Source organism: Perca fluviatilis, chromosome 5 (assembly GCF_010015445.1).
Source record: "Perca fluviatilis chromosome 5, GENO_Pfluv_1.0, whole genome shotgun sequence".
In the NCBI taxonomy this organism is placed as follows: domain Eukaryota; kingdom Metazoa; phylum Chordata; class Actinopteri; order Perciformes; family Percidae; genus Perca; species Perca fluviatilis.
In genome coordinates, this window is record NC_053116.1 from 8,504,408 (window position 1) to 8,532,084 (window position 27,677).

The 27,677-nt window shown below is 40.9% G+C and overlaps 1 protein-coding gene and 1 pseudogene across 1 annotated transcript; both read left to right on the forward strand.

The window, feature by feature from the left end:
• Nucleotides 1-16,236: 16,236 nt before the first annotated feature.
• On the forward strand, nt 16,237-17,223 carry LOC120559764 (P2Y purinoceptor 1-like). The gene has a single exon (XM_039801757.1). It carries the CDS (start codon nt 16,237-16,239, stop codon nt 17,215-17,217), a length of 981 nt encoding a protein of 326 aa, XP_039657691.1. The 3' UTR covers nt 17,218-17,223.
• A 6,219-nt stretch (nt 17,224-23,442) lies between these two features.
• Nucleotides 23,443-25,289, forward strand: LOC120558630 (annotated as a pseudogene).
• The last annotated feature ends 2,388 nt before the right edge of the window (nt 25,290-27,677 follow it).

Consider the following 27,677-nt stretch of genomic DNA (forward strand, 5'->3'; position numbering starts at 1 on the left):
GGGGTATCGCCCGCCGCCGCCCGGCCGCCGGGGGGGACTCTCGCCGCCCGCCCGCGCCAGAGGGTGCGCTCGCCGCCGCCCGGCCTCCAGAGGGGTATCGCCCGCGCCCGGCCTCCAGAGGGGTATCGCCTCGCCGCCCGGCCTCCAGAGGGATATCGCCGCCGGCCCGGCCTCCTGAGAGTACGGCCGCCGCCGCCCGGCCTCCTGAGGGGTGCGGCCTCGCCGCCGCCGGCCGCCAGAGAGTGCCGCGCCCGCGCCGGCCGCCAGAGGTGCGGCCGCCGCCCGCCGGCCGCCAGAGGGGTATGGCATTCAACGGCGGCCGCCTGAGAGACTTCCCCGTCCTGTTCGTCCTCCTGAGGGGATTCGCCGTTGCAGACGGCCTCCTACGAACCCTCACCGTTCTGTTCGGCCGTCTGAGGGGTTCTGCCTTCGTCGCCGGCCGCCTGAAGCATCCTGCCTTCGTCGCCGGTCGCCTGTGGGATTCTGCCTTCTCTGTGGCCCCCTGTGCCCCCAGTGCTCTGTGTTTCCCCGTGCCCCCGGGACTCTCTGTTCCCTGTGCTCCTGGACTCCCTGTTCTCCGTGCCCCAGGACTCTCTTTTCCCTCTGGCCTCTCTCTGTTTCCCTTGCCCCGAGTGTCTCCAGTGCCTTCCTCGCCCCTCCGGGGTTGATTTAGTTTGACTTTTTGGGTCAGAATCTGTCGGAATTATGATTGAGGTCATAAGTCAGGAGAAGAGACGATATCTGTGAAAACCACATACCGACCGTTGGGACTTGCGGGGCAGACCACCTTTACATTACATTACATGTCATTTAGCTGACGCTTTTATCCAAAGCAACTTACAATTAAGTGCTTTCAACTGTGAAGGTTCAAACTCCAGACAACAAGTAGTAAGTGCAAGTACATTAGCTTTAAATAAGCAAAGCCACAAAGAGACAAATGAAAGTGCAGGTTCAAGAATACATATTATTTTTTTTTTTATCCGAGGTGTAGTCGGAAGAGATGTGTTTTTAGCCTTCGGTGGAAGATGTGTAGGCTTTCGCCCATCCTGATATCGGTGGGGAGCTCATTCCACCATTTGGGAGCCAGGACGGAAACACTTTAGTTGACAGTACCAACATAACCATGACATGACACTGTCATAACTATGACATGACACTGTCATGAATGTGTCATAAACCTTATAAACAAGTCATAAACGTTTATGACTTCTGTCATTAAGTGTCATTCGGTTTTTGTCATGACAAGTTGACATTGTTGGGCTTGTCTTGATTATGACAACTTGACATTAATCAAAGTGATATTACCAGAAGTTGTCTTGGTCATGACAACTTGACATTAAATTTGTCTTGATTATGACACTTTGACATTAATCAAAGTGTCATTACCAGAAGTTGTCTTGGTCATGACAAGTTGACATTAAATTAGTTTGGGATGTCTTTGTAATGACAACTTGACATTAACCAGGATGACATTACCAGAGGATGTCTTTGTCATGACAACTTGACATAAACAGAAATTCACCTCTTTTTGTATTCATGACATTTTGACCTAATGATTATTATAATTAGATGTGCAAGATTAGAGACCAATTCTAGCACTTTTTCAGATAGATGTCTGACAGGAAATTTCACAAAACTGGGTGTCATGACACTGTTATGACAGTGTAACTAATAAATATTTTGACCTCAAGTAGTGGTACCAATTGTATTTGTCATTAAGATATCATTGATAGGACTTGCTGTCATGACAACATTATGACAGTGTAACTAATACATATTTTGACCTCAAGTGGTACCAATTGTATTTGTCATTAAGATATCATAGATAAGACTTGCTGTCATGACAACATTATGACAGTGTAACTAATACATATTTTGACCTCAAGTAAAGTGGTACCAATTGTATTTGTCATTAAGATATCATGGATAAGACTTGCTGTCATGACAACATTATGACAGTGTAACAAATATATTCTTTGACCTCAAGTAAAGTGGTATTAATATACACAGAAATATCGCATACATACAGATAAACTAACTGAAAAAAATAAAGTGTGCACACAAAAGAAACCCTTTTCAGTTCTATGAGCTCAATTGTTCTTTGATGACAAGAGTTCAGAGATGTTCAACATTGGGGCCCATATGAGTTTGGTTTCCGTTTGTCCTTCCACCATGAAGAATGAATCAAGGGAAATCCATCTACGTTCAGAGTCTCGATCCTGAACTGGGAATCTCTAAACCCTGGAAGTCTCTGGGTTGTGAAGAATCGATGTGATTCAATATCCCTCTGTGGACTGGGCTCCCCTCCCCGCTAGCCTTTTCACCTCCTCCACCTGTAGATAAGGTCAAAAAATTTCTCTCAATTACTATTCAGTAATAAAATCAATTGCTTAGGCTACAATGAAAATAAAATGAGGTCATATTTCAGTTAACCCCTATTGAAATATCTAAACCTCTATTCAGTTTGTACAACCGTTCTTAAATTTCTTCTCTTAGGTATCAAACGTATATAAGTCCCTTTCATGTACCAAAAGCACATTTATATTAATAGGCAACCTTTATACAAACAATGCATTTCTAATTCAAGTTGTATGGAACCTTAGTAACATTAACACTATCCTAAATATAATTGCATAAATTGCATGTAAACATCTCTCAAATTGTATTATTTTCCCATAACTTAAGCTACAGTGTTGTAATCTAGAGGCATTAAGACTTGCGTGCTTGTTTATCCCTCCCTGTAACTGTAGAAAGAATGCACTAAAAATTTGCCTCTTTAAGTTAGTTTAAACAGTTAAACTCACAATTTGTACTAACATTCATTCAACAAAAAACCCACAGCTAGCAATAGTGTTGAAAAGCAGCATTACTTTCCATAACCAATAGATATAATCATTAGCCTTTTCACAGGCAATATGCAGTAGCTAGTCTGCTAGCCTTTTGTGGCTAATTACCCTATTAGCATATGAATACAGCACCTTAGCTAACCCGTTAGCTTAATGCTATTAGCACCGATTAGCATGAATGCTAGCAAACGCTAGTGTTAAGGAGTTACTCACCATTTTACTGCCTCTAACTCCGTGACGATAGCTGATTCAGGCACAGCTCTCTTTTGCTCTATTTACAAAAAGGTATAGCCAGTATTAGATAGTATTTAGTATGTAGAATGGATTTCACTAATTGGCGTTCTTTTTTATCTTACTGAGTGAATAATGGCAGCCTCCTACATTCTGATGCAACCGCCAAAAGGTATGTGAGGAGACGTAAATCTGATTGGTCAGCTCACGGACCCAAGTTCACCCATTGGCTTATTTACAAGCCCATCAAAGTGTTTTTCAAGCTTTCAGGAGGATGCTGCCGTTATTCACTCAGTAAGATAGAAAGAACGCCAGTTAGTGAAATAAATCAATTCTACATACTAAATACTATCTAATACTGGCTATACCTTGTTGTAAATAGAGTGAAAGAGAGCTGTGCCTGAATCAGCTATCGTCACGGAGTTATAGGCAGCAAAATTGGTGGAGTCACTCCTTAACACTAGAGTTTGCTAGCATCCATGCTAATCGGGTGCTAATATTAAGCTAACGGGTTAGCTAAGGTGCGTACTATGTATTTGCTAATGGGTAATTAGCCACAAAAGGCTAGTAGACTAGCTACGCAAATTGCCTGTGAAAAGGCTAATGATTATATCTATTGGTTATGGAAATATAATTTTTAACTATTGCTAGCTGTGGGTATTTTGTTGAATGAATGTTAATTGTGTTTAACTGTTTAACTGGAGTTTATGGTGAAGTAGCTAACTTAAAGAGGCTAATTTTTAGTGTTACAGGGAGGGATAAATAAGCACGCATAGTCTTATGCCTCTAGATTACAACACTGTAGCTTAAGTTATGGGAAAATAATACAATTTTGAGAGATGTTATACATGCAATTTATGCAATTATATTTAGGATAGTGATAATGTTACTAAGGTTCCATACAACTTGAATTAGAAATGCATTGTTTGTATAAAGGTTGCCTATTAATATAAATGTGCTTTTGTGTACAGAAGGGACTTATATACGTTTGATACCTAAGAGAAGAAATTTAAGACACTTGTACAAACTGAATAGAGGTTTAATACAAAAAAAAAAAAATGAATTTATTACTGAATAGTAATTGAGAGAATTTTTTTGGCCTTATCTACAGGTGGAGGAGGTGAAAAGCTACAGGGGCTACGAAGGCCCTGTCCACAGTGGGATATTGAATCACATCGATTCTTCACATCCCAGAGACTTCCAGGGTTTAGAGATTCCCAGTTCAGGATCGAGACTCTGAACCTAGATGGATTTCCCTTGATTCATTCTTCATGGTGGAAGGACAAACGGAAACCAAACTCATATGGGCCCCAATGTTGAACATCTCTGAACTCTTGTCATCAAAGAACAATTGAGCTCATAGAACTGAAGAGGGTTTCTTTTGTGTGCACACTTTATTTTTTTCAGTTAGTTTATCTGTATGTATGCCATATTTCTGTGTATATTAATACCACTTTACTTGAGGTCAAAGAATATATTTGTTACACTGTCATAATGTGGTAATGACAGCAAGTCTTATCTATGATATCTTAATGACAAACACAAATGTTGCCACTTTACTTGAGGTCAAAGAATATTTTCGTTACACTGTCATAATGTTGTCATGACAGCAAGTCTTATCCATGATATCTTAATGACAAATACAATTGGTACCACTTTACTTGAGGTCAAAATATGTATTAGTTACACTGTCATAATGTTGTCATGACAGCAAGTCCTATCAATGATATCTTAATGACAAATACAATTGGTACCACTACTTGAGGTCAAAATATTTATTAGTTACACTGTCATGACAGTGTCATGACACCCAGTTTTGTGAAATTTCCTGTCAGACATCTATCTGAAAAAGTGCTAGAATTGGTCTCTAATCTTGCACATCTAATTATAATAATCATTATGTCAAAATGTCATGAATACAAAAAGAGGTGAATTTCTGTTTATGTCAAGTTGTCATGACAAAGACATCCTCTGGTAATGTCATCCTGGTTAATGTCAAGTTGTCATTACAAAGACATCCCAAACTAATTTAATGTCAACTTGTCATGACCAAGACAACTTCTGGTAATGACACTTTGATTAATGTCAAAGTGTCATAATCAAGACAAATTTAATGTCAAGTTGTCATGACCAAGACAACTTCTGGTAATATCACTTTGATTAATGTCAAGTTGTCATAATCAAGACAAGCCCAACAATGTCAACTTGTCATGACAAAAACCGAATGACACTTAATGACAGAAGTCATAAACGTTTATGACTTGTTTATAAGGTTTATGACACATTCATGACAGTGTCATGTCATGGTTATGTCGGTACTGTCAAGTAAAGTGTTACCGCCAGGACAGTGAACAGTCGGGATTTCGTTGAGTGATTAGTTCTCCCTCGCTGTGAGGGGGCAGCAAGCAGTTTGGCTGATGCAGAGCGAAGTGGGCAGGTTGGGGTATATGGTTTAACCATGTCCTGGATGTACGCTGGGGCTGATCCGTTTGTGGCCCTGTATGTAAGTACTAGTGTCTTGAAGCGGATGCGGGCAGCAACTGGTAACCAGTGAAGAGAGCGGAGGAGCGGAGTAGTGTGAGATAACTTGGGGAGGTTGAAGACAAGCCGAGCTGCTGCGTTCTGAATGAGCTGCAGGGGTCGGATGGCACATGCAGGCAGGCCAATCAGGAGGGAGTTGCAGTAGTCTAGACGTGAGATGACTAGAGCCTGAACCAGACATATACCCCTGACTGCAGACCCGCAGACCTCAATGTGGGCGGAGTTAAACGTTTAACCCTGCTGTCACTACCCGATGTGAGGCGAGTGCAGATGTGAATTGCGCATGCGTCATTTTGTGACAAGTAGCCTACAATATACTACTGTCTATGGTTTTGAGCTAACGTTAGCAATCAAACAATCACAGATAGCTAAAACTAGTGCTCTATATTTAGGGCACTAGCTAGCTAAAACGTTTTGAAATGACTGCTAGCTAAGATGCTAACGGCGTTTTGACCTAATGTTAGCAATCAAGTAGCCTCCTAGATGCTAACGGCATTTTGAGCTGCGTGGGGACTACCACAGAGTTGTCAATTGTTATAGTCAGGTCTTGGGTAGGAGAGACTTTCCCTGGAAGGAAAAGGAGCTCAGTCTTGTCAAGGTTGAGTTTCAGATGGTGTGCGGACATCCAAGAAGAGATGTCAGTCAGACAAGCTGAGATACGTGCTCCTACTTGAGTTTCAGACTCAGGAAAGGAGAGAATTAGGTTTGTAATTGCGTATGTGATCTGAAAAGAGCGGTAAGAAAGGTGCGACTAGACAACCAGACCCAAGTGAGTTGGTTTACAGAGAAAAGAGGAGGGGACCCAGGACTGATCCCTGAGGAACCCCAGTTTTGAGTTGGCAAGGATCTGAGCTAGATCCTCTCCAAGTTACCCGATAGGTTCGATCTGCCAGGTAAGATGTGAGCAATGCGAGCGCAAAGCCTGAGACACCCAGATTCTGGAGTGTCGAAATGAGGATCTGGTGGTTCACTGTGTCAAAGGCAGCAGAAAGGTCCAGAAGGATGATGATGGAAGAGAGAGAGGTTGTTCTAGCGATGTGAAGCTGCTCAGTGACAGCAAGGAGGGCAGTTTCTGTTGAGTGGCCAGCCTTGAAGCCAGACTGGTGGGGATCAAGAAGGTTGTTCTGGTGGAGATAGGTAGAGAGTTGATTATAAATGGCACGCTCAAGAGTGTTAGATAGAAATGGAAGAAGGGAGACGGGTCTATAGTTATTGACATCAGAGGAGTCGGTTTTTTGAGTAGTGTGGTCACTCTTGCCTCCTTGAGGGCATCGGGGAAACAGCCGGTTGACAAGGAGATGTTAATGAGATGAGCAAAGAAAGGAAGGAGGTCAGGAGCAATGGACTGGAGAAGGTGAGAAGGGATAGGATCTAGGGGGCAGGTGGTTGGGCGGGCAGAGGTAATCAAAGTAAGAATTTGATTTGGAGATAGAGGAGTGAGTACTGGATGTGATGGATGGTAAGGTGATAGAAAGTGTGTTGGAGAATGAAGAGCGTATGTCATCTATCTTTTTTACAAAATAGTTGACAAAGTGGGTTGGTAGGAGGGAGGAGGGAGGAGGTGGACTGGGGGAATCTAGCAGGTTAGAGAAAATGGAAAAAAGTTTTTTGGGGTTCGAGAAAGAGGATTCGATTTTGGTTTGATAAAAAGAGCTTTTTGCTGCAGAAATAGAGGCAGCGAAGGAGGAAAGAAGAGATTGATAGGTAAGCAGATCATCTAGGTGTTTAGATTTCCGCCATTTCCTTTCCACTGCCCGTATGGTTGATCTTTCTGCACGTACTGAGTCAGATAACCACGGTGCTGGGGAGGACTTGCGAGCCTGTCGTGAAGTAAGAGGGCAGAGAGAGTCGAGAGAGGAGGATAGAGTAGAGAGTAGAGTGTCTGTGGCAGTGTTGGGAGGCATGAGTAAGAAAGAGTCAGATGGAGGGAGGGTTGATAAAGTACATGCCGCCAGAGAAGAAGGAGAGAGTGAACGAATATTACGGCGGACAGGTACGGTGTCTCTGGAGATATGGTTGTGAGCTTGGGAGAGTGGGAGAGAGTAAGAGATGAAGAAATGGTCTGAGGTATGGAGTGGAGTAACACTGAGGTCGGATGTAGAGCAATTTCTGGTGAATATGAGATCTAGGTGGTTGCCAGCTTTGTGAGTGGGTGGTGAAGGAGAGAGTGAGAGGGCAAAAGAAGAGAGAAGGTGAAGAAAGGCAGCTGACTTCTCGGTCTGGATGTTGAAGTCGCCCAGAAGTACCAGCGGAGGGCCAGTTTCAGGGATGTTTGAAAGAAGGACATCCAGCTCCTCCAAAAACTCCCCCAGAGGACCTGGTGGGCGGTAGATAACAATGATGACTAGTTGTACCGGATGAGTAATGGTGACAGCATGAAGTTCAAAAGAGAGTGGAGTGAACTGTGGCAGTAGGTAGAGAGAAAATCTGACTGGAGGGTCTGGCTCTGCCGACCGAACACCGTGGAGCACTCTGCTACCCCCTGTTGCGTGGGCGGTGTATTGCATTTCACGCATCGTCCGTGATGCTTGCGTCTACTTGCGTCCACTGTTTAGACTATGAAAGGGAGCGCGTCGCTCGCGTTGCTTGTTCGCGTTGCTTGTTCGCGTTGCTCGCGTTGACTCTGTAACGGCCCTAAGTGAGATATGAGATATCGAGCCCACTTAACCTCCCACGAAGACTCCTGCGTAGACTCCTTTGTCTTTGTCCTCCGAGTCTTCGTCCGCTGAAGCTGCCGCTTCACGCAAATGCCAATATTAAATACAAGGAGGAGATTGGTGTTTGCTACAGCAGGTGGGGAGGCCACACCCTAGCTAATCAGTCAAAAGCACCTGAGAGTCGTTTAACCTCCACTCCCCCAATTCACACTTCACACTAACTAGTTTCACTTTAAGAACAACCACTAACCCTCATGCCCTCCTTAAAAAAAAAACTTACTCTCGACACCTTCATGGCAAAAATGTCCACGCACACAAAAACTGCTATTAAATCATCATATATCAATATATTTTTCTGCCTTTTTTTCATAAATCACTTAAACAACTTGTAACCTAATCAAAACTACCAAAAATTCAATCATTTTCAGGATTTTAACCCTTTAAATGCCAGTTTATTTATTTGAAGTATTTCATTTTTTATTACAAAAAAACACAAAAAATAATTTTTTTTTCTCCATATAATGAATAATATGTAGATGGGGCTTTGGTGGGGATTAGAGGCTTGGATATGTCAAAGATAAGCAACAAAATTTATTTGAATGCATTAGTATTTTTTACATAGTGCCAGATACTCCCTTTGGACACCTTCAAGGCAAAAATGTACATGTCCAAAAAACTGATATTAAATCATCATGTATCAATATTTTTTTCTGCTTTTTTTTCATAAATCACTTAAACAACTTCTAAATTGCTCAAAACTACCAAACATTTAATCATTTTCTGGATTTTAACCCTTTAAATGCCAGTTTTAAATCTTTGAAGTAACAATTATTTATGAAAAACCCAACAAAACATTAATTATTTTCCATAAAATAAATCATAGTGGAATGGGGCTTTGGTGGTGATTAGAGGCTTGGATATGTCAAAGATAAGTAACAAAACTGATTTGATTGCATTAGTACTTTTATGTAGTTCCAGATACTCCCTCTGGACACCTTCGAGGCAAAAATGGCCCCATTGACTTCCATTCTAACCACATGTTTTGATCTCACTGCCTTTACAGTATAAAACCATGCATTCTGTAATGTCAGCATTTCATTTTGTACAAAAGTGGTCATATTTGACATTTTTACAGTATTTCACCAGATTCAACCATTTTGCCCTTGTAGGCAGATGCATGAAGTCATTGTATTTTTGCCAGTTATATTATGGAGCCGTCTGTGTGTGTGTGTGTGTGTGTGTGTGTGTGTGTGTGTGTGTGTGTGTGTGTGTGTGTGTGTGTGTGTGTGTGTGTGTGTGTGTGTGTGTGTGTGTGTGTGTGTGTGTGTGTGGTGAGAGAGAGAGAGAGTTTGCCTAAACCTGTAAGCAAGCAATGATCATTCTAGGGCTGAAAAAAGGCATCTTTTGAAGGATGCATTTCATGTGTCTTTGAAGACGTTCTTGAATAAAAACATTGTCTCCTGCATTTGCTGTAAACTGGCGCTTATCATTTCAAATCATTTGTGGGACATGGTGGCCCTGAAGACTGGTCTCCCACTATGGACATCCCACAGGTTCCGGGTGGATTGCCCTTTGGACCGGTACACACCTGCCAAGTGTGAAGTCCCATGTATGTTAAAATCTCTTGAGCATCCACATCACTCCATCCTGATGTAGGATTCACGTAGGGTACAGATTTGATCATTGGCAAATTATCAAATATGTTTTATCAATATTAATAAAGTTATGAATATGGTTATTAATAACTTTACCAAATTGACAAACAATCAAAACGGGGCACCACCCTGCTTGTCAGGGACCAATAATCAAACTGTGGAACAGTCTCATTTCTGTAAAAATCCTTTAAAAGGAATTAAAGGAAGGGGTGATTTCGAGCGCGACCCGTTCGACCAGCAATTATCACAACAAATACACCAATAATCACCAGCAACTGCTAATTAAGTATAATCGAATTTATTAACGTCACAGTTATCAGTAGCCAATCAATAATCCTTCAATAATAAAACGTATATACATTTTACAATATCACAACCAAACAAAGCAAAACAAAAACAGCATGTCTTGTGGACACGTCTGTGTGTGTGTGTGTGTGTGTGTGTGTGTGTGTGTGTGTGTGTGTGTGTGTGTGTGTGTGTGTGTGTGTGTGTGAGAAAGGGGGGGGCGGTGTCGAAATGTAGTTCTAATACAAAAACAACTCCAAAAATGGCTACTCCTGTGAGCTGCACAAGACCATTTAGCCTCAAGAGGGCGGTAGTGGTGCTGAGTGCACGGAGAGGAGCTGAAGAAGCCGAGGTGGGGTTGCTAGGCAACGCGCACGTTTATACCATATGCTAAATCACCCATTAGCTCTATACAAATCCCACGTGGTTAAGTTAGCAGCGTTAGCTCGGGAGCTACGTGGTTAGCTTATATGTCCGTGTGTGGGTTAGTAAAAGGAACAGAATAAAGGAGGAAAAGAAAAGAAACACTCTGATCTTAGTTATCGATAATGGCCAGCTCCCTCAGCCACCCAGGTCTGGACCCCACATGTAGTTAGGACAGACTGAGACTTTTGATTTACCGAGGGAAACGGCCACTATAACCACTCTAGTGGCTAACAGCTGATTCACCGCGATTATCTCGCGGACAGTAACTAACTCCGTGAAAGGAGTGGTTTAGCAGATAGCGCTTACGGTTTTAACCCAAATCAAACGGTATAATGATCAGTTATACATTCACAGCAACAGATTAGTAACCAGATATGGCCAATACATGATTACAATCAGATCACATTAATGGCACAGTGGTGGCGAACCCTTTCATTAATAACAAACCAAAACGCACTAGTTCTAACATCTGCCCAGAACTGTGTAAAAGCCTTACTGTGCGTTGTTTGTCAGTTAAATCTCTTGCCAGAGTTTAACAATCCGTTTCGCCCCAGAGCAGTGGACGAGCCGTAATCCAGGTCGACAAGCAAGAAACAGAACGCCGTCCTTTTCTTGAATCCAGGCTGATTAAACCCGCTGCAGATAGAGGGAATACCCGGCCAGTATTTCCTCGGATCCCCTTTGTATATCAGACCGATATAATATTGTCCCAGCTCAACTCGACCAGCGAGGTGATGCTGGCTAGCTAGCCCGGACTAGAGTGCTTCCTGTAGTGACCTGGGTCACCGTGGAAAGAGCGAAGAAACACACAGTGCCGACAGCTTTTATCCTACCTCCGCCTCCTAGTGGCGGGGTGGTGCATTCAAAGACCCGACAGCCAATGGGAAAGCGCAACCTTCTCACAGGTGTGAAGCAGTTCTTTGTCTCACCACCAGTCTGCCTTGCCTAGCATGTGGTGAAGGTAGAATCTCCATCTCGGCGACTCTGCCTGTAGGAGTTTGGTGAAACTGGCTTTGGGATTCACATGTAGGCCAAGATCCTTTGTCTTGGCTTCCCTGTGTCTCTGCAGTCAGCTCATTCTGAGCCAAATCACTGTTTAACCAGCTTCTTGGTCCCCAACACTGAGATTGAACGCCTCCCGTGTAGGTTTGTCATTTCCTGAATCAGCTGGATCAAGTCAAGAGTGAAGAAAAGGAAGAGGAAGCCACATCATGGATTCTTGATATGGCATATCTCGTGTGCTCTCTCTCACACAACTCTCTCTCACACACAGACACACATGCATGCATGCACACACACACACACACACAACACACACACGACTCCATAATGTAACTGGCAAAAGTAAGGTGCGCTTTTTTCACCACTAAAATTATCATTGTTTGTTTACAGATTTACACAAACTCTCTCTCACACACAGACATGCATACATGCACGCACACACACACACACACACACACACATACATACACACACACACACACACACACCCACACACACAAATATACACACACACACACATACACACACATATACACACACACACACACACGCGCACACACACACACCCACATTACAGAATGCATGGTTTTATACTGTAAAGGTAGTGAGATCAAAACATGTGGTTATAATGGAAGTCAATGGGGCCATTTTTGCCTCAAAGGTGTCCAAAGGGAGTATCTGGAACTACATACAATAAATGAATTAAAAAGTCCACATGGGATTTGTTTTGATGCGCTGGATTTAACCATACTGTCTATGGATTTAACCAATCATCGAACTTCCACTAACCAATGAAACGAGTTCCACCAACCAATGAAACGAGTTCTAGCCAATCAGATGCAAAGTAGGGCGGGTCTTTGCCGAAATGTTGACGCGGCTAAAAAAAATTGAGGCAAAGTTTATCAAACTTGGAGCATGTAGATACCATAGAGGTAGATACAAGCTATGTTTCCACCCACACGTTTTCATCCGAATTAAGTGATATCGAATGAAAAATGCCTTATGGAAACAGTAAAATCCGACTGAATTTCATGAATATCGACTCAAAGAAAATACGTTCGGTCTCATCGGATTTTCTCTTGATCGATATACGGCTTATGCGATAAACGCTGATGGAAACGTTATTTGCCGAATAAATAATGAATTGCGATTAAGTTTTAGGTCATTTTATGGTTGCAACCCGCAATAAAACGAAGAAGAAGAAGTTTCAGTTAATTTCCGCCCAGTATTTCCGCTCTGTTTGCACACATGACAGCTGTCAACAAAAACAGATGTAACAAACGAGGAGACAAGATACTTTTTTAATTTAATTTACCAGAAAAATATAACGGCTATTTTAGATAGCAAAAATCTAAGAAACGCCATCATTTATCAGGAGCTCGCGAAGGAAATGACCAACAAAGGTTACGACAGGGACATTCTAAAACGCTTAATGTGAAAAAGCTTAACGTGGTTTAATGTATCTAAACAACGATCAATCATCACCAGATTTATCATGGTCATATCTTGTCATAAACACTTAAGCCTGTCAAAAAAACTAAATCGAAATCCAACGATTATAGAAGTTATCTCACGTTAATGTTTTCTTCATCATTGCGCCCTAGGCAAGGAAAAAGCTTTTTGGTTTAATGTACCTAAACAATGATAAATGATTACCTAATTTTTCTCTCATATTGCTCCTCATAACCACTGAAAACTGTCAAAAACTCGAACCCAAAGTCCAGTTATTATGGACGTTATCTGACATAAAGCGTTTCTGCTTCACAGCAGGGCAGCGGAGCGGCTGGGGGTTGACTCTCCACGGTTCTCATTGGCTTTATAAGTCCTAATGTGAAAAAGCCTAATGTGGTTTAATGTACCTAAACAACAATCAATCATCACCAAAAAAATCCTCTCCTATATTGCTCATCATAACCACTTAAAACGGTCAAATCTAACCCAATGTCCAAATATTATGGACGTTATCTGACACTATGATGAAGAAAACATTAACGTGAGATAACTTCTATAATCGTTGGATTTCAATTTAGTTTTTTTGACAGGCTTAAGTGTTCATGACAAGATATGACAGTAGCTAAGTTTCCATCCACCTGTCAATCGAATTATCTGAAGTTCGGTAAAAAAAATCATGCGAATAAAGCTGGTGAAAGTGTGTTTCCATCCAACAGCTTTAAAGCGAATAAAAACCTGATCGTAATGACGCCACATGCTGTTTTGCGATTAAATTGGTATATCAAATTGATGTGAGACATTTTAAGGTGTTTCCATTCATTTTTGCACTGAATCGCACAAGATTCAAGCGAACTTTTGCGAACAAAGTTTTGCTAGACAGAAGTAGTTGTTGTTAATATTAGAAGCCAAGCTATAAGCTCCGATGGGCCTTTGGCTGAGGATCTGATACAGCGCATCAAAAAGGTGGAACTTGCCTTATATTTTCCCTGTGTATCGCTGTTTGAGCGCCTTCCATTTACTCCGCAGGACGTCCCACGGCTTCGTAAGGGACATTCTAAAACGCATAACGTGAAAAAGCTTAACGTGGTTTAATATCTAAACAACGATCAGTCATCACCAGATGTATCATGGTCATATCTTGTCATGAACACTTAAGCCTGTCAAAAAAACTAAATCGAAATCCAACGATTATAGAAGTTATCTCACGTTAATGTGTCAGATAACGTCCATAATATTTGGACATTGGGTTAGATTTGACCATTTAAAGTGGTTATGATGAGCAATATAGAAGAGGATTTTTTTGGTGATGATTGATCGTTGTTTAGGTACATTAAACCATGTTATGCTTTTTCAGACAGAATGTCATCATCGGTTTGGTCATAAACCAAAGTGAACACATAAAAGATTTGTCCTGATGATGGCACAGATGACAAGTTTATCGGAGCGGTATCTTCCAACAAACCTGAATGTGACAGGATGGGGAGTGTAGGATTATTTTGTTAAGAGTATAGTATAAGGCCTGAGATTTCATAACCTGACATGTCTCTCTCTGTTCTTCTGGGCCACAAGGAAGGCATCTGGTCTTGGGAAGTGATACGACTTATTAAATTGAAGATGTAGCATTTGCTCAACAAAGATAATTAAAACTTTAACCAAAAAGAGGATTCCTTTCCCAAATGAACAGGGAGAGACAACAATGGTCAGTGTTTTGCAAGCGCGTGATTTGTGACACAAAGTATGAGAATGACCTGGCTCTCATGAAAACTCCTTAAATTTGCATGAGATTAAAAACAGACAGGTGTTACGATCCAACAATAGCCACTTGTCTCTTTTGAGCTGAGTCAAGGTCATGTTTTCATACGGTGTGTTACATATCGTTAAGGAGCCGGCTGGAGCCAGAAGATCGGGACAACGTCCAACTGATAACAGCACCAAGGATGAAGCAGAGAAAATGGATAAAAAGTGAGGGTTCTGGGTTAGCGGCATCAGATGCTGGGGGAATCTCTGTCTGTCTGCTAGGTTTTAGCTATAGGCTATTTTGTAATCTGATACTTGTGCACAAGTTTATTGTATTTTGCAATATCATTCACTAAAGCTTGTTATTAACTTTAACTGGACGAATATTGAGTCTTATTTTGAATCCTGAGTCTTTTCCTCTGATCTACCAGTAAACGAACACTATTCAGTGACCATAGAATTGGAGTCAGATTAAGTCTGGCCTTTGTAGGGCCAGACCGGTCATCAGTCACATTTTAGAATAAAATCTTACAGGAGCCATATCTGAACGGCTTGTTGAATCTAAAGATTTCTGATCTAATTAGACCACAAAAAAATTGACTGATTTGTCTTATTTCACAGGTAGGAATTGTCGGCAATATTGGCTATGTATTGGGTAAGAGCCACTGTTATATTTACTGCCAAACAATCTCTAAACAACTGGAACTGCTCCACTTCCGCCGCCTATACCCTACCTGCTCGATGAAGAAGTTAATATCACGATGCTATGAGGTGGTATGGGGTGTGATAGTATCGGTGTAATTTTATAATTATGAGTAGTATATGCGCACGGCATTGGACCAATACCCGATACTGGCATCGGTCCATCCCATTTATTTCATTTAGAGATAAACCATAAAAACGTGCAACAACAACAATATCACTTGAAAAGAAGACTAGTCTTAAAGAAAATGTTTTGAGATGAGTTAAATACAACAATACAGTATAGGAACATAACAAATTCATTCTGTTGTGGTACTGGTTAATAGCACCATATGATGTGTGAAATGTCAACACCACTTTTTAATGGTTAGGTTCAGTCCCACTTGTATTAACAAACTAGTTTTAATTTTTTATTTAAATTTTATCATTGGATCTACCCGTCTTCGAAGACCACATTTAAATGTTCAGTTTAATCGTGAATCATGATAAGATTCTGAGAATAACGGAACTTCTACAGGAAGCGTTTTAAAAAGATACATTGCCCCAGTTCCTTTTGGGCACCATATAGGTGATAAGATTCTTAGAATAATGCAAATTTCATAGGAAATGACCTCCTAAAGACATATTTCCTCATTCACTTTAACCATTCTCTGCACCATAGCACACTTCCTTCAAAGTATTTGCTGCTTTTAGGGAGACAGAATGAAGAACAACTCTTTTCATAGCATCAGCTTTGAGTTTACAGGCCGATTCCTGCCTCCTGTTTACATCTTAGTCTTCGTCATTGGTCTGGTAGCTAATGGATGGGGATTGAAGTATTTGCTGCATAACTGGAAGAAACTAAAGATCATCAATGTTTTTGTTCTCAATCTCGGACTTGCTGATATTCTGTACCTGCTCACACTCCCATTTTTGGTGGTGTACTACTTTATGGACAGAAACTGGATCTTTGGAGACGCATTCTGCAAGATAACAAGATTCTGCTTCAACCTGAATTTATATGGCAGTATTGGGTTCCTTACTTGTATAAGTGTGTACAGGTACCTGGCTATTGTCCATCCAATGAGAGTGATGGGAAGAATAACTCTGACTCACTCTGTGCGGATCTCAGTCATGGTTTGGTTCTTGGTGAGCATTCAAAGTCTTCCAGACATGTTCTACAGCAAAACATTTGGAAACAACATTGAGCAATGCTTCGATACCACCTCTGACAGCTATGTGGATGATTACCTGAAATACAGCCTTGGATGGACACTCACTGGGTTTTGTATCCCATTGCTCATCACACTGGGCTGCTATGGACATGTGATTGTCGTTCTCTGCAGCACAAATACCACTGACAAGGTACTGAAACAGAGATGCTTGAAGTTGTTGTTCATTCTGATTCTTCTCTTCTCTGTTTGTTACATCCCCTATCATGTACTGAAGAACCTCAACCTCTGGTCAAGAGTTCTGCAAAATCAGAAGATATGCCGTAAATGGTCTAATGGAGTCTACATTGCTCGTCAGATAAGTCGTGGCCTTGTGTGTATAAACAGTGCTCTCAACCCTCTGGTTTACCTCCATGGAAATGAAGATATTCCTGCTCAGCTCAGACAACTGCTCCAGCACGCTCGTCAGATGTTCATCCGTGTGCCTGTGGCTCAAACTGCAGATGAAATTCAACAAGAGATAGGATTTTAACATGAACTGTTCCAGACTAACTTTTTGCCTTGGTTGCACTGGTGCGCCTAACCAGCACAAAATTTAGGTGCACCCAAATTTTTCCTTGCGTCACCGTTAACGCTGAATGGTGATACAAGATATATATATATATATATATATATTATATATATATATATATATATATATATATATATATCTGTATTTTTTACAAAGTGGGCTAAATGTTCAGTTTTAAGTCAAAGCCACTTTTCACACGCTCTTTTATTAAAACGGATTGGGATTAAAATAAAATGTAAAGACAGGGTTTGCTTTACCAGTTTGAAAGATATACAGCTGCAACACATGTAAATGAAAGTTATCTGAAATAAATAGCCTAAGATATATTAAAAATATATATATATCTCTGAGAAAGCTTCTTCACTTGTTTTCAACCACAACAGACTGATTGAAAGAAGAGGACGCCCAGATAGCTCAGTTGGTATATATAGAGTTTCGATTCCGACCTGTGGCCCTTTCCTGCATGTCATTCCCCCCTCTCTCTCTGCTTTCATGTCTTCAGCTTTCCTATCAAAATAAAGGCCGAAATATTTTTTTAAAAAAAACAGAGTGACGGCTGACTCATTATGACTGGGTCCAGCACGGGTCGAATGCGCTTTGGTGGGTCAGCGGCGTTACACGTCTTTTGTAGGCTATGAAATGTCTGTATCGTCACTGCGCTGCATTTTTATGAACTATGATATTCTGGCCATCGGTCACATCTCTCGCCCAGGTCCAGCAGGCTCCGTCTCACACGCTATTACTCAACGAACTGAAGTTAGTTGCATTTAATAACTTCTAATGTGTTTTTCGCCGTGGCGGCCACAATAACAGAGAGTTACCAGCGGAAACACTGGTACCAATACAGGTTTCCCTCTCATACTTAACAATATACAGCTGTGTTAATAACAATTAAAACTGTAGTGTGAGAGAATGGGGGCGGGGCTGCGCGGAGGAGAGATCCAAACACAGGCACAACTTTCAAGAAGGAATGGGTCATGTAACGCAACATTAAACCATATCGATATAAACTATATTGCTTCGTTCGTGGAGAGGCAGACCAAATTGGTCGCACTCTAGAGCCCTGTATAGCTATTATCACAACTAGTAGTGTGAATTGATTACAATGTAAATTAAATCTTCAGTCTTTTTCTTATGATTTGCTGTCTTTGCTTCAAAAATAGTTTTGCTGTACATCTGTGCTAGGGTTGGGTATCGTTTTTTTTTTGTTTTGTTTTTTTCGATACCGGTGCTAAAGTGATACTTTTAAAATGGTGCTGGTGCCTGAACCGGTACTTTTTAATAAAGTAAAAAAAAAAGAAGAAAAAAAAAGAAGGGTACTAAACAACAGTCGGCGACTTTAAAGGGGTGATAGAATGATTATATAGGGTATTTCACACTGTTCCTTATGGTCTCCTAATGGGGTATGTAACATTGGTTGGGTTGAAAATGGCCTGGTTGATATTTTATTGGCCCTTATGCATCCCTGTGTTTTGGCCCTATTTGTAACAAGAGCTTTTCTTCCAAATACGGTATGGTCATGTTGAATATTTAGTTCGAGTTGCGCGGCGATTGGTTGCTTGCCATGCGCACATATTAGAGACCCGCCGCTGATTGGTTGAGCGAATCCCCAATACACATATATTAGAGAAGCGACATAATCTCATATTCCAGACACTGCAATGTTTCATTACCAAATTCACTTCTGAGACTTTTTTAAGCGAGAAATCAACTATATAAAGCTGAAATATGGGCCGTTTTACAAAATTTGATGGCTAATTGCAAATTTGGTAAGACGTGTCGGACTTTAGGAGCTCCACACAGTCTGACGAGAAAGCGGCAGCCTGCTGGGCTCCATACCCAGCGCAAAGTCACCCTTTGTGGATACTGCACTACGGGGCTCCAAGGCCAGCTGCCGGCATAACTATAATATATTTACTTTTTGAATTTCGTCACGCCACTTTGATTTTAAGGCATTTTTATGAACGCAAGGCGTCTTTGTAGGACGAGCAGCTGCTTGCTATATGTCCCATTCATTATGGGGAAATACCGCAGCTAGCTAGCTACACTGTCGCCATAACTAAATTATATTTACAGTTTGAATTTCGTCACGCCACTTATACAACATCATTCCCCAATGTCTTATAAAGCTAACCGTTGTGTCCGATTTGATTTTAAGGCATTTTTATGAACGCGAGGCGTCTTTGTAGGACCAGCAGCTGCTTGCTATATGTCCCATTCATTACAATGGGGAAATACCGCAGCTAGCTAGCTACACTGTCGCCATAACTAAATTATATTTACAGTTTGAATTTCGTCACGCCACTTATACAACATCACTCCCCAATGTCTTATAAAGCTAACCGTTGTGTCCGATTTGATTTTGCTATATGTCCCATTCATTACAATGGGGAAATATCGCAGCTTGCTCAATTTCGCATAACTAAAGTATATTTACAGTTTGAATTTCGTCACGGCATGAATATTACAGGTTCCTCAAGGTCTTACAAAGCTTAGCTAACACTTGTCCGATTTCAGATATCAATTGAATGTATTTTTGTGAATGTCCGAGTATAAGGGGGGGAGCTAGCTCTCATTGATGGACTCCATCTCACCGCGGCTCTATCAATGAGACTCGCGGACAAGAGGCTTTATTTCCCGATTGTTTGTTTAAATAACTCAACACACATACCCATTATAACATTAACTGGAACCTGCGGGCTGGCGGTAAAGTTAATTGCGGGCGTAACCACCTCGCTGACACGGTCAGGGCGGCGATGTAGCAACCCAGGCAGCAACAACACCGGCACTAAACTCCGACACACAGTCGGAGAAAATTTGCAATTAGCCATCCTTTTTCGTAAAGCGGCCCATATTTGAGCTTTATATGGTTGATTTCTCGCATAAAAAAGTTTCAGAAGTGAATTTTGTAATGGAATAGCAGAGATCTGCGTGACCTAGCTAGATTCAGAAGACTACCTGATCTCAGGTCAGTTGTGTAGCCTATGTAAATATTGGGGCGTGACTGTTCTCTTAAGGTTCCGGATGTTGAGATGCTTGCGTAAGCAACTCAGCTTTGTTGAGATTCGCCCGTTTTCAGCGGCAGTTTCAAAATATGAGATTTTCATAGTAAAGGGGTGTCAGTGGGACTTTGAGCTTCTATGTATGTCCTATTTACCCACCGAACTGTCGTTATTCAACTATGACAGGGTAAAATCCGTTTTGCATTCTATCACCCCTTTAAAGAATGGCTTGTTTATTGCTAAGACCATATGGTCAAAATTAAATGATTTAATAATAATGTAATAACTATAACTTATAACAATAACTTATTTCACCAGTAAATTGCTGTTAAACGACAAAAACAACCTCCAGATGGGAAAAGGGTATTTTACAATAACTTTGAATGCACCACGAGGCTACCTGTTTTAAGTGAATGTGCTGTCTGTGTTGTTTCATTCTGACAACGGCAGCTGCTGCGCTGCAGAGCAGACTGTTACGTCCAGGTGTTGGAATCCTCTACAGTGAAATACAGTCACACTTTACACTGTTTAACGTTAGCTGTCAGCATTTTAACCGTGTTTAATCCAGCTGCTAGCTAAAGGTAGGCTAACGTTGATCTTTGTGTTTCATGATGTGATTACCATATGCTTAGTCTTCCAAATAAAGGAAGTTAAAGGTCCCATGATATGGTGCTCTTTGGATGCTTTTATATAGGCCTTAGTGGTCCCCTAATACTGTATCTGAAGTCTCTTTTATATAGGCCTTAGTGGTCCCCTAATACTGTATCTGAAGTCTCTTTCCCGAAATTCAGCCTTGGTGCAGAATTACAGCCACTAGAGCCAGTCCCAATGAGCTTTTCTTAGGATGAGCCATTTCTGTGTCTGTAGCTATTGAGGAGGAGAGAGAGGTGGAGGTTGGGGGTGTGGCCTTGACCAACTGCCACTTTGCTCGTTTGAAAGCCATGATGTCTCTCTCTGATGGGCAGGCCAAATTCTCTGGGTGGGGAAAGCAGAGAAAGGGGAGGTAACCTTGCTCCTTATGACCTCCATAAGGAGAAGATTCCAGATCGGCCCATCTCAGCTTTCATTTTCTCAAAGGCAGAGCAGGATACCCAGGGCTCGGTTTACACCTATCACCATTTCTAGCAACTGGGGGACCATAGGCAGGCTGGGGGAATGCATATTAATGTTAAAAAACCTCATAAAGTGAAATTTTCATGCCATGGGACCTTTAAGGTAAACCACAGCTCTTGATGTGTCATTGTTTTCTTTCAAAACAGAAATAAGGATCACATAGTGCAGGCCAATTGGAGATCGCAGCCCAGTACCATGCATGGTCTCTATTGACCTATATATATATACATACACACACACACACACACACACACACACACACACACACACACACACACACAGATGGGGACAGTATTGACAACAGATGAAGTCACTTTGTCATGAGAAGCTTGATTTATTTTTAACTCTTGTGTTGACTTCGGGTCAAATTGACCCGTTTTCAATTTTTGTTTTATATCATAAAATATGGGACATAGTAGGGGTGGGAATCACCAGAGGCCTCACGATACGATATCATCACGATACCTATGTCACGATATATTATTGCGATTTTAAACATATTGCAATATTCTGCGATATATTGCAATGTATTACCTTTTTTCCAACTTCAAATTTTTCCCAATTTCAAATGATGTCCCCAAAAGGAAACTTTGTCAACATCTGTTTTATCTAAAAAGATACAGTTCTCTGTTTGTTCATCTCACTTCAATTTTATTGCTGCAAAATGGGATTGTCAAGCAGACAGATTGACCAACACATATATCATAAAAGATCGATACTTGGCGTCTGTGTATCGATACACTATTGCCACGAAAAATATTGCGATACTATACTGTAATGATTTTTTCCCCCACCCCTAGAACATAGCAATAAAAAAAAAGAATTTACAATTTAAAATGTTGGAAAAAGCAAAAACAAACTGTGAAAAAAAGGCATCAAAACATTGGAAAAAAAAGTGTTTTTTTCAAGGTTGACGGGAAGACAACACAAGGTTAACTGTTTACACTTTACATCTTCTGTGCTGTGTCTTTTTCCTCCCACTTTTTTTTCTCACAGCAGCACTTGATGCAAAGTTAATCTCATATCTATGAGTTACTCTAACTCCCAGCTCGCTCTCCTTGGTTAACCACTCACTTGCTGACGTCACTTAGTCAACACCATTCTCGCTCTAACTTACTACTCTCATAACAAGGAACTGACTTTCATGTGAGAAATCAGAAAAGCTATTTTTCATAAAGAAGAACCTGCAACTTCCTGAAGAAGTAGGCTTATGTTTAGGACGATTATCAATTTGTTGTGGGTTTGTTATGTCTCTGGACACGCAACTGTTAGAAACATGCCTATGTTTTTTTTTTAGGTCGGGTACAATCTATCTCCGTTGATCCTGTTGTTTTGTTTGTTTGCTGCTTTCATGATGGCTCTACTAATGTTACAGCTATAATGCACTGGGTTTACTTTTTTACAGGTATATCTGGCAACCCAGCCTGGCTGTCAAACTGGGCAGTTGATAACAACACACAGACCAAAACACAAACAAAAATTCTGTCACGGAACGGAAAAAATACTGGCATTAGCATTGTTGTCAGAAAAAATAGTATTTCAACTTAGCATGTTTCCTTTATATCTGATAAAGCATTGGGGTAATTTTAGGATTTATTACAGTAAATATATTACATATTGGGTATTTTAAATTTTCATTAAAACGTTTTTGACCGATTTCAGTTTAAGGTCCTAAAACCTTTTTTAACATCGAGTGACCTCACTGCAGCACACATATTCTAGTAATAGCCCAGTTTGTCCTGAAAAAAAGGATGTTCATAGATTGACTGTAGGCAATAACTGTGTATAAGTATTGTTTGTTTGTTAATTAACATGTAGCCTACTAATACATTTTTTTTAATTAAGGTTTTTATTTGTTAACCATAGTTAATGCACTATGAACTAACATGAATGATCAAGGTGCAATTGTATTGCTCAAATCTGAATACATGCTGAAAAAAGTTATATGCATAATAATGTTCATAGTTCATGTAAGCTAGCTAATAAATCCTTGTTAACAAATTGGACTTGCAAAGTGTTATAGCTAAAGAAACACACATGTTACATATTTTAATGTTTAAATTATTTTCAGATGGCAACTGCTTCAAAGAAAGTACCAGTGTGGGAGTATTTTACTGAAGTATCGCCAGGGAAAGCACAGTGTAATATCTGTAACAAAATAATCAGCATGGGGGCATCAACATCTACAGGTAAAAATACTACGAACATGTGGAGTCATCTGAAGCATATTCATCCAGAAGTCCATGAAGAGGCTAGCAGAAAAAGGGGCATGAAAAATCCTTCTCAGCCAACAGTGTCTCAACTGTTTGAAAGCAAGACAGGGTGGAAGGATACAGATCCAAGGTCTATCAAAATTGATGTCTTTATCACTGAAATGATTGCCACTGACAGCCAACCATTTTCAGTGGTTTCAGACCTTGGATTTAAGAGGCTCATGTCCCTTATGGAACCCAGGTACTGGATTAAAAATGAGAAGTTCTACAGAACAAAGATGCTTGATGAAACATATTCCAGAGTTTTGACAAAAGTGAAAAGTGTAGTGACGAAGGACAAGGCCCCATTCATGGCCTTCACAACTGACTGTTGGTCTGGAACTACAGAGTCCATGATAAGCCTAACTGGGCATTTCATTTCTGAGGACTGGTCTAGAAAGCAAGTGGTGCTAAATGTCAAGCCCATGACTGGATCACACACAGCCACTTATATTCAAGAAACCTTCCTGAACATGTTGGAAGATTGGGATATTGCAACAGACCGTGTTGTTCTTGTCCTAAGAGATGGGGGAGCAAACATGGTAAAAAAATTAAACTGGCTGAACTTCCTGATTTAAGCTGCACTGCTCACACCCTTCAGCTCATTATCAATGATGGCCTATCTTGTCAGAGAGCTGTCCTGGACATTATTGCCATATTAAAAAGCTGTGCAACTCATTTTGGCCACTCTGTATTGGCCAAACAGAGGCTAAGAACCATTCAGGAGGAGCTGGGTGTCCCAAAGCACAACATCATCCAGGCCGTCCCGACTCGATGGAACTCAACACTTCATATGCTCCAAAGAATGTATGAACAGAGACGGGCACTGAATGTGTACGCTGGTGAACATTGCCATATCAGTGGCTTATCTGCCACACAGTGGGACATTGTCAGTAACCTTATTGACACACTGGCTCCCATCGAAGAAGTCACAATGGAGATGAGCAACTCTGAGTCTTCAGCAGGATGCATTATCCCTAGTGTGTCTGTTCTGAAGCTGATGCAGCAGGCAGAGGGTCCATCATCAGTAGGGATCAAAACTTTGCGCAAGACCATGCTTGACAGCCTGACAAAGCGGTTTTCTAAAGCAGAAGAGACAAAAGTTCTGTTCCTAGCAACACTCCTTGATCCTAGATACAAGGCCCGTGCCTTTGTGTCTGAAGAAACAGTTGAGAAAGGAAAACTATGGCTAAAGGAGGAAGCTGAAGAAGAGCTTGGCGAGCTCAGAGAAGAAGATCCGAGCCCTGCACCAGAAAGACCTGAGCAGGATGAGGATTTGGATCCAGAGACAAAGAAGCAAAGAAGAATCCATCAGCCCACTTTACTGGACACCCTGTATGCCAGGGTCCTTGGTGCCACAGCTGTGTCAAGGGGGATGAACAAGAACAGCTTTGAGAGTGAGCTTGAGAGCTATTTGTCAGAGCCTGTCATTGAAAGAAGTGAAATGCCTCTGCAGTGGTGGCAGAAAAATGACACAAGATTTAAAACACTTGCACTTCTGGCCAAGAAATTCCTGTGCCCCCCACCATCCACTGTGCCAAGTGAAAGGGTGTTCAGTGAAATGGGCATGATTTATGATGCCAAGAGGAGCCGACTGACTGGAGAACATGCACACCAACTCTGCTTTCTCCATTATAATTTGAAATTCCTAAACTTTGAATATTAAAATGGAAGGACTAGTTTCAACTGTTTCACAAGTTAAAATTTTGTTATTTGAAATGTCTTCTTTATTCATTAAGTTGGCTTGAAAAAGTACAGTTAAACGGTTACATGTTGAGTTTAACTGTTTTTGTTATTTATTACTTTTTGTTCAGTTTGAATGAATGTCTTTTATTGACTTCAATATTTATTTATATTTATATATTTATTTCATTTAGCATGTTTTCATGGTTCAATACAGTTTTTTTATTTTTATAATAAAGTTCAGCACTGTTTTACTTGGAGTGTCATGTTTGTTTTTATCCAGTATCAATTCTAAATACTATCGGTCGATTAATCGGTTATCGGCAAATACGGCCAAACCTAGCTATCGGTATCGGTAAAATCCACTATCGGTCGACCTCTACTACTCTGGGCTAGACAGAATGAGATGCATTATAAGGGACATGCACTAAGACTATATCCTGACCTCAGTGTCAACCTCTCTAAGAAACGTGCAGCCTACAAGAACGTCAAATCAGCCCTGTATCAGAAGGGAATCCAATTCAGGCTTCTCTACCCTGCGCGCCTACGAGTGTCTTATGGAGGGGATATACTGATGTTTGAGACACCGTTGGAGGCTGAGGCGTTTTACACTCGAAGTATTGAGAGGAAGGCCGGCATTTCTGCTGGTCCTGAACATGAGGACTAACTGAACGCTGGCTATTCAATGACACCGGATAAAGTAACATAGCTAACGCAGTGTAGCCTACGGTAATTCTTGATATGCTACGTTGTCATGTATGATTAAACCTGGGTGTTTTAAGACATTCAGATTTGTTATTCTATTGGGGCATGTTTACGTGTTATTACATATGGCTGAATACTGGAACTTGATTTATGTTCTGAGTTTGTTTGTTCCGTTATTAGTCAAGAGCTCTCAAAAGCAAAGTTTAGGAGATTAAGGTGAATTGTTGGAAGTGTTCAGAAGGGGGACAAATCCTGCGTGCTGCCAATTTGGCAGAGAAAGGGAATGTTCTGGGGATGTTGGGGCTAACAACTGGACCTTTTTTTCTTTTCTATATTTACTGTAAACTTTTTGGATTTCATTATATGCTTTCTATTGAGGGAGGTAGGCGTGACGTGCATGGTTATGAACAAAACGAGTCGTGAACACTGTATTCATAACTTTATTGTGTGGCTATGACTAACAATTTAAAGGGTGGGTGTGGGGGGGTCAGCAATCAGGTTCGCATCATGGAACATTAAAGGGCTCAACAGTCCAGTAAAGAGATCTAAATAGAGAAAGAAGGAAAAAAGGCAACATTTAATATATTTAATATTTGATCTAGATATGAAGTGTTCCACATCTCCAAGTCCATTACTCTATAAAGAGAGTATTGATCTTCAAACTCAATACAATTTACTTTCTACTTCAGAAACAGAGCAGCTTATTATCCGATTGCATGGGATGTTTTATGAACATGGTGAAAAGGCGGGCCGGCTTTTGGCTCATCAACTAAAATCTAAATCGAAGATACGACAGGAAAGCTGACTACAGATCCTCTCAAAATGAATGATATTTTTAAAGATTACTATTTTGATTTGTATAATTCAGAATCAATTAAAGACGCATCACTCTTCGTGAATTATTTTGGCCTCTCTGATGGCCAAAAAGAGCAATTAGATCAACCGCTGGGCCTTGAAGAGGTTGCCTTTGCCATCTCTGCAATGCAAAATGGGAAGGCCCCAGGGCCTGATGGCTTCCCCATTGATTTTTATAAGAAATATTCTGGTCAACTAGCTCCCCTGTTATTAGATATGTTTAACCATTCCTTGTCCCAAGGTAAATTACCAGGATCCCTTACTGAAGCATCTATTACACTTTTGCTGAATCCTGGTAGGGACGCGTTTAAATGTGGTTCATACCAACCTGTATTGCTGTTAAATTCTGATGTTAAAATACTTTCTAAACTGTTAGCGATGAGACCGGAGGCACTCTTGCCATGCCTGATTTCAACCGACCAGACGGGCTTCATTAGAGGGCGTTATTTTTTTTCTAATGCGCGACGTCTTTTAAATGTACTTTACAGTCCTTCGCCTAATGTCGTACCAGAAGTTGTGGTGTCATTAGACGCGGAAAAAGCTTTTGACCGTGTAGAATGGGATTATCTTTTCTTTGCGTTGAAACAATTTGGTTTTGGTAAAACATTTAACCAGTGGATCCAACTTCTTTACTTCTCCCCACAAGCATCGGTGGTGACAAACCAGCTCCGCTCACAAAGTTTTCCCTTATCTAGAGGCACCAGACAAGGTTGCCCACTTAGCCCACTTTTATTTACATTAGCAATAAAACCATTATCCCTCGCCCTAAAATCTACACCCTCCATACAGGGTATTCCTAGATGGGGAGTGG

Coding starts and splice junctions, on each gene's coding strand:
- LOC120559764 (XM_039801757.1), top strand. CDS start 16,237: ATGAAGAACAACTCTTTTCATAGCATCAGCTTTGAGTTTACAGGCCGA.